Source organism: Lipotes vexillifer, unplaced genomic scaffold (genome assembly GCF_000442215.2).
Source record: "Lipotes vexillifer unplaced genomic scaffold, Lipotes_vexillifer_v1.1 scaffold120, whole genome shotgun sequence".
Taxonomy (NCBI): domain Eukaryota; kingdom Metazoa; phylum Chordata; class Mammalia; order Artiodactyla; family Lipotidae; genus Lipotes; species Lipotes vexillifer.
Genome location: NW_006791240.1, coordinates 3,480,350 through 3,493,137, shown reverse-complemented (window position 1 = coordinate 3,493,137; position 12,788 = coordinate 3,480,350). Strand labels below are relative to the sequence as shown.

At 38.5% G+C, this 12,788-nt stretch overlaps 1 protein-coding gene across 1 annotated transcript in view; it reads right to left on the bottom strand.

The window, feature by feature from the left end:
- STARD13 (StAR related lipid transfer domain containing 13) overlaps positions 1-12,434 on the bottom strand; it is a 181,402-nt gene extending 168,968 nt beyond the window's left edge. The window contains exon 1 of the mRNA XM_007464251.1: positions 12,160-12,434. Coding sequence (XP_007464313.1) covers positions 12,160-12,328 — 169 coding nt within the window. The 5' untranslated portion in view covers positions 12,329-12,434. The remainder of the gene's footprint in view (positions 1-12,159) is intronic.
- Between the last annotated feature and the right edge of the window lie 354 nt (positions 12,435-12,788).

The following is a 12,788-nucleotide window of genomic DNA, read 5'->3' as shown; positions in this document are numbered from 1 at the left end:
TAGGGAAAGGGGGTTGGGGGCGGAGGAATTTGTTCTTTCCCTCTGTTATGCTTATTCCTACCTAACCTTGCTAGACTCCTTGCCAAGGGCCAAATGCTGTGCCGTGTTGTTTACTTTGGACAGAGCGCCCTTGATGAAGAGCAGCCAACCCTCAAGAGAGGGTGGGAGGGTAGTTAGTATATAGGATGATCACGACGAATTGCTGCTGGTTTTGGAGGTAAAGTCCTCCAACAACTTGAGGGACTGCTGGGGGAGAAGAGGGAGGACTGAGAAGGTCCAAAGTGATGAAAAACCCAGAACACCTTGCTTGGGTTCAAGGTAGACATGCTTACATAATTATGAGGTTGCTGGTGTTGTCAGTGGTAAGCTGACATAGGCTTCTGGATCACAGACTTGAGTTCAGAGTCCAGCTCTGCCACCTACTTGCTGGGGGACTTTGGGAAAGTTATTTAACATTTTGAGTCTTCGTTTACTCATCTGAAAAATGAACATCATAAGGCCTTGAGTGTTAGGCCTTACTATGTTTATTTTCCAGATGAGTAAATTTAACTCTCGAGTCTTCATGAAAATTAAATAAAATAGCAATAAATGCAGTGCTGAAAACAGTCCCTGGTACATAATAGGGAACCCTCAATAAGAGCAGGTATAAGTATACTGTCAGTGTTTTAAAAATCTTGTAAACTTTTCAAGAGCTAAAATTTGTGGCATAAAATTTATAAAAAGTCAAATCATCAATCCCCAGACCCAAATATTTGATCCAAATGCACAGAAATTTTGATACATTATTTTGCCTCTCCATGACAAACCCCAACTTTCACTCTTCTTTTCACTCGGGTGACCCAGTGGAAAAGTTCTGCCCCAGCCCAGGAGGTATGGTTTGCCTGCACCTCTGGACACAGCTGCATAGACTCCAGCAGCCAGGAGGAAGCACGACTGACAGTTAAGAGCTGAAAAGAACCTGTCTCAATTCCACGTCATTCCTGCCTTACAGAACAAAGCACCAGGCTTCACAGAACAGAAGCTACAGTGTCCAGGGCCAGTTCTGCTAAAGTGACCAACGATGGGAGATGGACACAAAAGTGAGAGGAGAAGCCTCACGTGAAACAGAAATAGAATGGCTCCGTCAGAAACTGAATTGTAAAGCTGGAGGTGAGGAATTAATTTTACTCTATGTGGAAGAGGGAAAGGAAAAAGTTGGACTCTGAAACCATGTCTACTCTACCAGTTAGTTAATGTTTGACAACCATATTGCTCACTGCCAAGTTTCCTTATTCGATCAAGTGAGCCTATACTTATCTATAGAGTCCACTCAGGGGAATGTACTTTTCCATACAGCAGAATCAAGTGAAAATCCACTTCCAAAGGAACAACTTAGGGAACGGAGACTAGAAACATCTCAAAGTAGGAAAGTTTGCATATGCATCTGTCAGATCTCTGAAATATTCTAGGGAACACAGCTTCCTAATCCAAGATGATCAGTACTATCTTACATTCATATTCAAAAAGATAATCCATATGGAGTTGCGCCACAAAATGTCACACATTCTACCAGTGAAGGCATTACGGTTATAATAGCTTTTCAGGGTTTCCAGGATGCCATATGCAAACATCATATATTTTATCTTATAAAACAAGGCTTTTACTAAGTTCAAGATTAACATTTATGTCATGATATAAAAAGACTGGACTAACTAATCTTTCTACCCTTTGTTGGTTGAGGGGCACAAAAATGGAGGAGGACCTAAGACTACATATATTCCATAAATAAATGAAGCAAAAGAATCCACATTGATTTAGTCCATTCAACTTGAAGGACAAATTTCAACAAAGGTTAATTTCATATCCATATGCAGTCTTTCACAGCGGAGGAATTCAACAATATGAAGAATATTCCTGAATGAAAAGGAATGAAATCCTTAGAGGAAATGGGCAATGAAAGCTTCTTAAATAATTTGCTTGAATTAGTTCGAGAAACAGTGATTAGTTTTTTTTTTTTTTTTTTTTGCGATATGCGGGCCTCTCACTGTTGTGGCCTCTCTTGTTGCGGAGCACAGGCTCCGGACGCACAGGCTCAGCTGCCACGGCTCACAGGCCCAGCCGGTCCGTGGCGTGTGGGATCCTCCCGGACCCGGGCACGAACCTGCGTCCCCTGCATCGGCAGGCAGACTCTCAACCACTGCGCCACCAGGGAAGCTCCAGAGTGATTAGTTTTTAAATTGCCAACTGATCATTGGAAAGTTTATCGACATTTTAGAGCATTTCTTTTCTATGAACTCCTCTAAGCAAAGACCACTGTAATACTGGAAAGTTTCTACAAAATTAAGAAAAATCTCAAAGTTAAGTTCTCAGTTTAGAAAAATCACAACATGTTGAGAGAGGAACTCAGACATTATAGATAAAAACCATCAGATATATAGACATAACCCTCTATTACTGGCTAATGAGGCTGGTCTAGGGCCTTGCTCCCACCCTCACACACTGATAGCCTCCCTGGCCTTTCACTCCAGCCTACTGAGAGCACAGCCCCCTTTCCTCCAGCACTGCTGCCCTCTCTCAGCTTTACAGTTTACCAGCAAGTCATTCCCAGAGCTGGGAACATTTCCTGCCTCTTTTATTGGCAGAAGGTGGGGATCAGCAGACTTTGCTATTTATCTTTATGAGTTGAAATGTGGCGTAAACCCATCACTTTAGGTCAGTTCAGAGCAACTAAGAATAACTGCTGTGCCCAGGAAACCACACTTGGGAACGACACTGGTTTTCATTACAGCTTAAGATAAAAAACAAAAGAACAACAGCAACAACAAAACACCCCACCTTTTGTTTCAGGTTTTGTGGTGGATACTTTTTGAGGACACAAAAAATGTGGCGAGAGGTATGCCTGCCTTAGTAAACTTGGTATATAGTACATAATTTACTCTTTGTTTGCTGATACAATACCTTGAAGGGCCCTATGTACATGGATGTTTGTTTAATATAAATATTGATATATTTTCTTATATTGAGCACTTAGTATGTGTCAGGCACTGTGTTCTGTGTTTAATTGTATTCTCTCATTTATTGCAATAACTATGAGATAGTGGCTATTACTAGCTCCTTTTTGCCCGCAGAAGAACTGAAGCTTAGAAATGTTAAGTAACTTGGCCAAGGTCACTCTGCTAGGGAGATATAGAGCTGAAGTTTAAACTCAAGCTGCATGACTCCAAAGGCCTCCAATTGTTTCAGTAGTAGGTGTAGAAAGTTTAAAGTTTAGGTTAAATGAACAGTGTCCCTAGGACATTCTTGATCCCACGATCAAGAGCAGAGAGTGTTTCTTGAAATTCAATCAACATGTTTCAATTACTTGCCCGGAAGAATACAGATTTCATCATCCCATCGACAGAATAACTCCTGGAAGATTGTCCTAGAAGAAGGCAAGAAACAAATGCCCATCTCTCTAATGCTTTGTGCTACCATTTCATGACTGTTCCAAGAAATTCCAATGGATTGGCTGCCCTGGACAGTGACAATACGTAAGAATTCAAATGTGAAATTACATCACACTCAGTATTGGGACCAACAGATGATAAACTCAGTCCCTGAAATTCTTTTGCGGTCTTCTTCAAGATATCCTGCAAGACTGATTTCCCTTCTTTCTGGCCAAGATTTTTTCCCCTCCTTCTTCTAGGAAGCCAGTAATAAAAACATCTAAGCAGCTTTATCTGCTGTAGACCTTCCTCCTAAAAGCACAGCAGAGAGAATGGAATACTAACAGTGAAAATAGGAAAGTGCAGGTAAAGGGTGGTAGCAGACTCTCCTACCCAAAGAGATCAATGTAGTAGTGAAGGCGATTTGATTAATAAGAAATTATTATACACAACACATGGTCCTCCAAGTTATACCTTGCAACGGATTTCATTCTCTATTTTGAGAAATGCATTTAGCAGGATATGTATTGTGTCCTTCAAAGCATTTCGGAGAGATTTAAATTCCTCTACTAAGAACTCTAGTCTTATTTAGGTGAGAATGGTTGGAATATCATTGTCATTGGAATTGTAAATCCTTCTTATTTCTTACGGTAATTTTAACTATTATAAATAATTTGGAGGTAGTAAAACCTTCAGAGGAAAATATGATTTTATGACTATCGTATTTTTTTCCAGTTTGTCATTTGGTGAATACAAATGCATGTGAAATGCTACTGTTCACTTATAGAGATTGAATACTAATCCAAGGTTCTTGTCATCCATATGCATGATTTTCAAAATTACCAGTAAGAGGAGACTTGGAATGCAGGAAGAGAATGCTTTCTTCAGCTCAAAATACTGATATGTAAATTAGTTACTTGGTGACTGCAGAGTCCCTTTACAATCTCCACTCTCTCCTCTACACTGTTTCACTCTAGCGTTTTATCAGAATGTTAGAGACAAGGCAATGCAAATCACTGGTATTTTAATCAGCTCTGCCTCTGTCAGACCTTTAAAATTATCAGGATTCCTATGGCTTGTGAGGGAAGTCATTTGAGAGTCTAGCCAGACATTTCGGATTTTTTTCTATTGATTTCCTTTTTCTAACAGCATTAGCATGTTCTGTAATTTTAAGTTATTTTCCAACCATTCCATTTAAATTCCTTTCGATCCTAAGCTTCTCTAAAAAAGAGAATTCACGTCTTTTCAAACATTAGTGTATAAATTTTCATAGTAATCTGTGTGTCTGCCTTGCCCTAGACTGCACCATTCTACAGTGATTGCTCTGGCCCGGTGTGACTTTACAACATGGGGATTTGGGCTACACGGTATGGCTAATTCTCCATGTATTCTGTTGCAGCTTTTTGATATTCTGTGGATTTCTCTCAAAAAGCATCAGTCATAAGGCAAATGCTAATTTGTTATCTCTTTGCCAGCAGGAGGAAAAATACCTTAAGAATATATGTAGTCTTCGTGGGAAACTTGGTAAGTTGCTTATACAACTAGACCAAACAGATTTTACTAACAAAAATGACCTATTATCTATCAGTTCACTTTATTCTGTCGTTCCAAGGGAGACTTTATGTAACCAAGGATACGTTTGGCCCTTCAAGTCAGAAACTGACTCTGAGCCACCCATCAAAGTTTGAGCTTCCAGGAATCCACATCTCCCATCACCTATAGCCAGGGAGAATTTGAGACTCCTAAAGAGTTTCCTGTTTCTTTCCTGTGGGGCTGTGACTCCACTTTCCAGGAGTAATGGAATATTCTGAATTAGCTGCTGTAACTTCCGACCCCTTTGGAATTCAACTAGGACTCTGGCTTTATCGTAGATCCAGAGCTAAAAAGTAATCATTTCCACAGGGAAACCGTCTCGGTTCTTTGTGGCTGTCTGGAGGGGTGGGATAGGGAGGGTGGGGGGGAGGGAGACAAAGAGGGAAGAGATATGGGAACATATGTATATGTATAACTGATTCACTCTGTTATAAAGCAGAAACTAACACACCATTGTAAAGCAATTATACCCCAATAAAGATGTTAAAAAAAAAAAAAAGTAATCATTTCTTTCGCCTGGCCCAGCAGTACCTATCTTGTAGGGTTACTTGAAGATTGTTTGTATTCGTTTTATTATAATGATTAACTCTGCCCATATACCTACTCCTTCAGTTTTCTGATGGGCAAATGTGCGGAGGGCACTTAATCAGGTTAGGATCTTCCTTTCGTTGTTAATTTTCATAAAAGATATCCATCCTGCCTTAACCCAGTAGATTTTCAAAGTATATGGAGCTGGCCTTATTTGAAAACAGAATACTTGCAATGTTACTCTATAAGATACAATCTCAAATTATCAATTCATTCAAGAAATATGTTCAAAGAGAATTATCTGAATGGACCACCAGCCCTCCACTTTCCTAAACCAGACTTTCCAAAATGTGTTCCCCAGGGAACATTGATTTTACATGATATCACTTCCTGGTATCCAGTATAAAATGGTTTCATGGTGAAATATGGAAATATGTCAGTTTAAACAAAGTTAAATTACTTTCTGCAGGATTTCTCTGAGCCTTTCATAAATGTGAATTTCCAAGAAGGGAAGGAGGATGCAGTATTTCCCCAAATTACTTAACCACAGATATATTTTCCTCCTGCCTATCTATCTATCTATCTAGATATCCATCCATCCATCCAACCATCCATGTAACTAGAGTTCTGAGAATGAGACATAGAGAATTTGTCTCTAGACAGTTTCCATGCTATTTCTAGATTAAGCCAGAGAATCAGAGGATTACCTACTGAACCTCCTTGTTTTGATCTGTCCACCCCATCCTCGAATATTTTTACTGAATTATAATTTGTTGTTATGCCCCCACTTCCACTGCAGGATGCTATAAGAAATTTGCTATTGATTTCACTATAGGAATGTTTAAAAGCACCATCGACTATGGCTTGTAGTCTCTTTATGGGATTTTTTATGAGAAACTGCTCTTGTATATCAAGTCCTTAGGAGAAAATTCTCCCAAATATCAAGCCCCAGGGAAAGTTGTGCTGATATGTTTTTACCTTATGGACATGGCAAATCTTCCCTGATCACGTTTTCCTCTTTTCTTAGATTAGGAAGGCTCAAGCTAAATCTGCAGCCTGCTTTTAATAACTATTCAGGGCCTTACGTTGTAAATTTTTATATAATATCTCTTCCTAGTTTTATCTTATTAATTGACCTACATTTTTCTTTTCACCAGATTTATTTTTTTTTAACTGAGTTGTATCTTCTTCTCTAAACTACCTCAAATCCTTTAGGTAATGGGGTAGAATGTAAATTAATACATAATGTCTTTACCCACTCCAAAATCATATTCAGATTGCCCGAGGAGATAGAAAATGATTGTTACGTGATCCTCATTTCATTCAAATATCTGGTGTGCAAAGCGCATGGTTGTCTTCTTATGTCTTCTTCCCTAGTCTCAGCACATCATTCTCATAGCTAATGAAATGCAGAGACAGAGCACATCGCTCTTAATGATATGTTTTCACTGAATTTCCATTTATTTTCCTTTATATAGGAAGTTTACTAAAACCTACTTGTCATTTTCTCTCTTTCTAAATTTGTCTGGGCCATCAATTGATATTGCTCAGACCATTAGTGGTGATTTTTTTTCTAAGTTGTGCTTCTAAATCGGCCATGATTAGGTTGTTAGGGAAATGGGGAATCCTGTTTTATAAAAGTTGACCAGTGTCCCAAATTTACTAATAATTAAAGCACTGATTATAGTTGGGGGGGGGAAGACATGAGAAAAATGAATCTCTATTCACTTAAACTAATGTCACAAAATCCAGATTTGGCAATTGCCTGCATCTGGGATGGGTGTTTATAAATTCAGAACTAATAAAAGCAGTGAAGTGCAGCTATGAAAGTTAAACTCTCAAGTTTTATATGTGTATAAGCATATTGCTCTTTGCTAATTTCTTTCTAGTACTTATTTCTTGACTGCTCATATTTTTACTATGTGATGATTTTTAAAATGTTATTCAAAGTTAGTTGACTTAATTCACTTAACAGATTTTCCTGTAACTTCTGGTTAAACAGTATCCTTTGTGTACAGGCCCTTCAGTCACCAGCACTGAATAGAAAGAGGCTCTGATTCATGAAATGTGAATTTGTGACAGTTTTGTGTTTTCTTTTTAAAGAACTTGAGCAACACATGACTGATGCATGCTTACCCTGTTTTCTGTGTTCCATCTGTCTTTCTGCCAGTGCATTCATCCTCCATTTCTGAAAGTAGCTGAGAAAGAGAATGCTAAGCATAGAGAAAGGGCAATTCCAAAAGAACAAAAGGTTGTTTAATTTTGGCTGATGCTACCCAGTTGGTGGAGGTCTCCTACACCAGGGATGAGAAATGCCACCACTTAGGTTGGGCAAATCCCCAAGATATCATTTGACTTGATGGAGGAATGAGAGAGAATACGTCACTAATGCCCAGTTCCATTCCCTGCAAACATAAAAAAGCAGTTTACTCCACTCTAGTTGAGTTCAACTCAAGTGCTATCTCTAGAAATAGTGTCAGGTAAAAAGTCAATGAACGTGCAAAGATCAATTTTCACTAATTCTCCTAGTAGTGAAATTTCCACATTTTGCATTTACTACCAAGAAAAGAGGTCTTTTGTGAGCTTGGGGATCCACCTACATTAACACTCTTGGATCCCTACGGTCCTTGCAATAGGCCAGGCACTGCAATAACTCCATTTTACAGTCCAGGACTCCTGATAAAGAAAGGTTTTTACAGGTTTCTTTATAAATACAGGTTTTACTGACATTTAAATAGTCCACAAGACCAGACATCCTAACGTTCCTATTAAATTGATAATGAGAGCATTAACCAGGTATCAAAGAAGTATGTCCGGGTAGATGTTGAATGACATAATAAGGAAAATGTAAATAAGAATCATCCTTCTCTTAAAGTAATAAACTGTGATCACAGAATCCTAGAGTTTTAGAGATGATGGGAGCTTCACATTTATTTAATCCAAACTCTTTGTTTTGTGGAAGAAGAAAAGAATGCCCAGAGAAGTTGTGACTTGCCCCAGATCACACAATTCATTAGCATCAGAAGTAGAACTAAAATCTGATTTCCACCTTACCATTTCCTTGACAAGATGTAGAAAAATTATAAGCCATTGATTTATTCCACATTAGACAGCTGCTCTGCTTCCTTTTGGGCTTCTGTTACTTTAGGTTTAAATTTCCCTGCGTTACACACTCTTGTTCAGGGAGTTATTGACTCAACTACAGAAAGACCTTGGGAACCACAGTCATTCCATCTCATTTTCTCATCAAGAAATGAAGGCCCAGTGAAGTTCTGAAGCTTGCCTGGTAAAAGAATGAGAGAGTTTCCAAATAGAGCCTGCATCCCTGTCTTCTTTTTTTCTGTAGTTCAATGGACTTTATTGCAGTCTGGTCCATATCATGCTGTTTAAAGCATTACAATATTTTTTTAAGTTCAAAAGCATGATGAATTCTTTCACAAAGCAAGTAATCACATTTATACACTTGCTTAAATTTGGATTTTCCGAGTAACGTGTGTGTGTATAGACTTTAAGCACGATGCACATGTAGCCAATAAATCGTAACCATCTAATGACATAAGATCCCAATTCACCCCTTCCATGGCCTAACATACTCTTCCTCCACCTCCTCAGCATCCTCCCTCTTGTCCATTCCAAGAGCCTGCCGGTAAGGTAAATAAGGACCGTTACAATTTTCATTCTCTCTCCCTATAACAATTTCCCCAATGATTCAGTAAGACTGTGGGGGCAAGGATCATGGGCAGTATGACTTGTGTGATAAGCTTTCACTCTGCAAAACACCCTACTTTAAACATCACTTCTCTTTTTCACTGGACTTAAAACTCCAGAACTAAGAAGATGGCTAGAGAAATGATGCATGTGTATTTTGGAGCATACCCTAAGAGAAGCAAGTTTAGATTCATCCTGAGTTTGAGCAACTAATTCTGATCCTATGTATCATCAAAGATTCCTTTATTTCTCTTCCCTGTTTTTCCCTCTCATGAGTGGATCTGCTGTTGAATCATGTCTGTGCCATCCAATGATAATCTCACTGTAATGAGGTCATTGAGGAGCAACTTACTCTTGTTTGCACTGTTCCCAACAGCCATGAAAGACTATAAGTGTTGATCCCCAAATTATATTAATATAATGCTAAATCTTCCTTGAAAGATCTATAGCAGAGTAAACAATCTTAATAATGTGGCTGTCATTTCAAGATACCAGTATGTGAGTTACAAAAAATATTGGTGTTATTAATTTAATATGCACTTGATAAACTTTCATTGAATGATTATGGGCCATTAGTATAATAACCTGACATTGTGTACTACTGGGTACTAACTGCTCAAGGAAGGTAAAACACATAGCAGTTTGTTTCCACTAGAGAAATAAGACCTGACCGGCAATCTCACAGTGATTCTGTAACATGGTTCATTGCTGTACCCTGAGTAGAAAAGATTGAAATATTATATAATCCAGAAATCAACCATAGGTTCAGTAGTTTAACACTCATTATAAAAACTAAAAAATGGTTTGGAGTATTATTGAGCATGGTCTCTAGCTAAGATACATTCAAATACCAGCTCCTACTATGTAACTTTGGAGAGGTTATTTGAACTCTATGTACTTCTGTTTTCTCACCTTTAAAATGGGTATAATAATAGTACTTACCTACAAGAATTTATTTTTTGAGGATAAAATAAATTGGAATATATATAAAGTGCTCTGAGCAGTGCATGATACACTGTAAATGCTCAATCAATATTCTCTATTACAGTAAACCAATCTACTCATACAGTAAACCCAGTAAAATCATTTTGCTTCTGCTTTCTCAATGTCTTACGACACAATCGTGCATTGTATTATTAACTCATTATTAACAAATAATGAGTTCCTAATCACTGGATTGTTGGAATTCTTTCATGCTTCCCTATGATCCTAACTGTCACTTAATTTTTAGGCATTCATTAGCTTCAAACATTCCATTGCCCAGTATAAAAAAAAGTGAGTATGCTCAAATTTTCTAATTAGGCAAAATGAAACACAGACACAGAATACATTTTCAATGATCATGCATGTGTTCATAACTTCAAGTCCTCAATGGAAAAATAATCTTCATTCCAGAAAGAATATAATTTTTAATGAAATCAATCATTGCAAATTCATTTAAGGAGATTTACAAAGATATTTCAAACTATTTGTATGCAATGTTTCTAACATAATACACTTTATAAGCATGCTGAGGAACATTCAGAGTGCAGACTACAAATCATCAAATTATCACCAAACATTTATTGAGCCCCTATGTCCATAATGATGATGACGTCTGGTAAGGCACCATTGTCAGAAATCTCTAAAACTAAAATGAGCTGGTTTTTATTATAAGCCTAGTGTATTTTTAAACCAAGCCACAGGGAAATAATTACTTTTGTTTCTATTCAATCAAGACATGCACACAGAGTTTATGGAATGACGTAATATCCTTCCTGAAATCAGACCAGTATGTAGTACCAGTATCCTTCACACATAACCAGTTCCTGAACCTTCAAAAACAAATCCTAATTTCCAAGGAAACAATCTCATCAAATGCTGCTCACTAGAATACATATTGTTCCTTTTGGAAACATTACAATAAGATTTTCATGATTACAAACCCCAACTTCCCCTCTAAAATTCAACATAATCTTAAACTTATTTACTTAAGTGGAAACTGTACTTTTATAATGGCTCTAGAATATCCTGGTCAACTTATGTATCACCAATATAATAATTTAGTTATTTAGAAGTCTGGGAGAGGGTGGTTATAAACTTCTTAAACTTATTGTACATGTGTAGTATGTGTATGTGTCTTTTAAACGGGCAACAGAAGTTTCTTAGGAATGTTCACCTTTCTACTTTCTACAAACCTATCCTAAGATAAAGCGCATGTTTCAAACTATTTTTGGAGAATGATGAGTTTTAGTGATTTTTTTTCCCCCCTGAGAATAAAAAGGAACACGTAACAACTTGTAATCAATATCCGCTCCTCTCTGCCTTATAAAGCTGGTGCTTCTGTCACAAGATTTGCTTTGACATTAGCAGACACTTATCCTTTACCAGAAAAACAGTATCAACAAATCAGTGGCAACTGCTGACATAAACGTACAAATAGGCAGAGAATGTGACACTGGTTGTCAGCCCAAGGCCCTTAAGAATAGAATTTTAACTTTCTCCTGTCACTAAGAGTGTTCTAAAGAATCTAGGCAGGGTGGAAGTTAGTTTCCCACCCTCCCCTAATTAAATAAACAAGTGTCCAAGTTTTAAATGTGACAGAGTGTGTGGAACTTGTCACATTTAAAAATGAAAAGCTCCTAAAATACATACTGAGGAAACCTGTCTCATTTATTCTGTAGAGACACATAAGTCTTGGAAATTTTTGATTCACTGTCCTACCGTGAAGTTTTTTGTGGACTTTACGTTGAGTTATGTGGCAGCTAAGTGCTGTCACTGTTTGCTTGAAACTGCAGCCTTAAGTTATTTCTGAAAGGTATGCGCAGCTTGGCACAGAAATCCATATGTTGTAAAGTGAAAACAATAATTTTTAAAACTGGGTTAGCATGAAAGAGAGCCAACAGAAATCAGAATTAGCAACAGCCTTCCACTACCGGCGACTCACCTTGTTGAATTTTAGTCACTAGCTGATGGCGTGCTAGAATCCGGCTCATCCTGTAAGGAGAGCGTCTCGCAGTCTGATCAAATCGCAAATACATCTCCTGGCCCTCAGGTGTCATGGCATTTAGATAGTAGCAACCTGAAGCTGGGGTCCTGGGTCCCTGACTGAACATCCCGGCAGATTTTCTTCTGCCCTCAGTCTGCCCTGTGGCTGTTTCCGTCTGCCTTCAGTCTCAGTTACAGAGCGAGGCATGCAGCCCAGCAGAGCTCAGCAGACCCAGCGATTTTTAAAAAGAAAAAGGAGTGCCAAAAGCCACAACTCAGAATTCCAACCCCCGGCCTCACGTGACCTCGCAGAGCCAATCAGAGGAAGACAGGAGATGGGCCGGTCCACAGTCGGCCCCAAGCCCTGGAGAGAGGCAGGTCCAGCCTCTCTGATCCCCCACACAATGCGGGAAGCCAATGCGAGTACTGCCCTGCCTCTGAGCTGACTAAGCTGACAGAAGCAGCACTCACCGAAAGAGTTCAAAGGAAAAGAGAGAGGGAAGAGGAAAGGCAGCAGAAGAAAAATAAGCCCTGGGCATAGGAAATCAATCTTTCTGGTTGTAAGGGTTAGAGAAAGCACACTCGCCT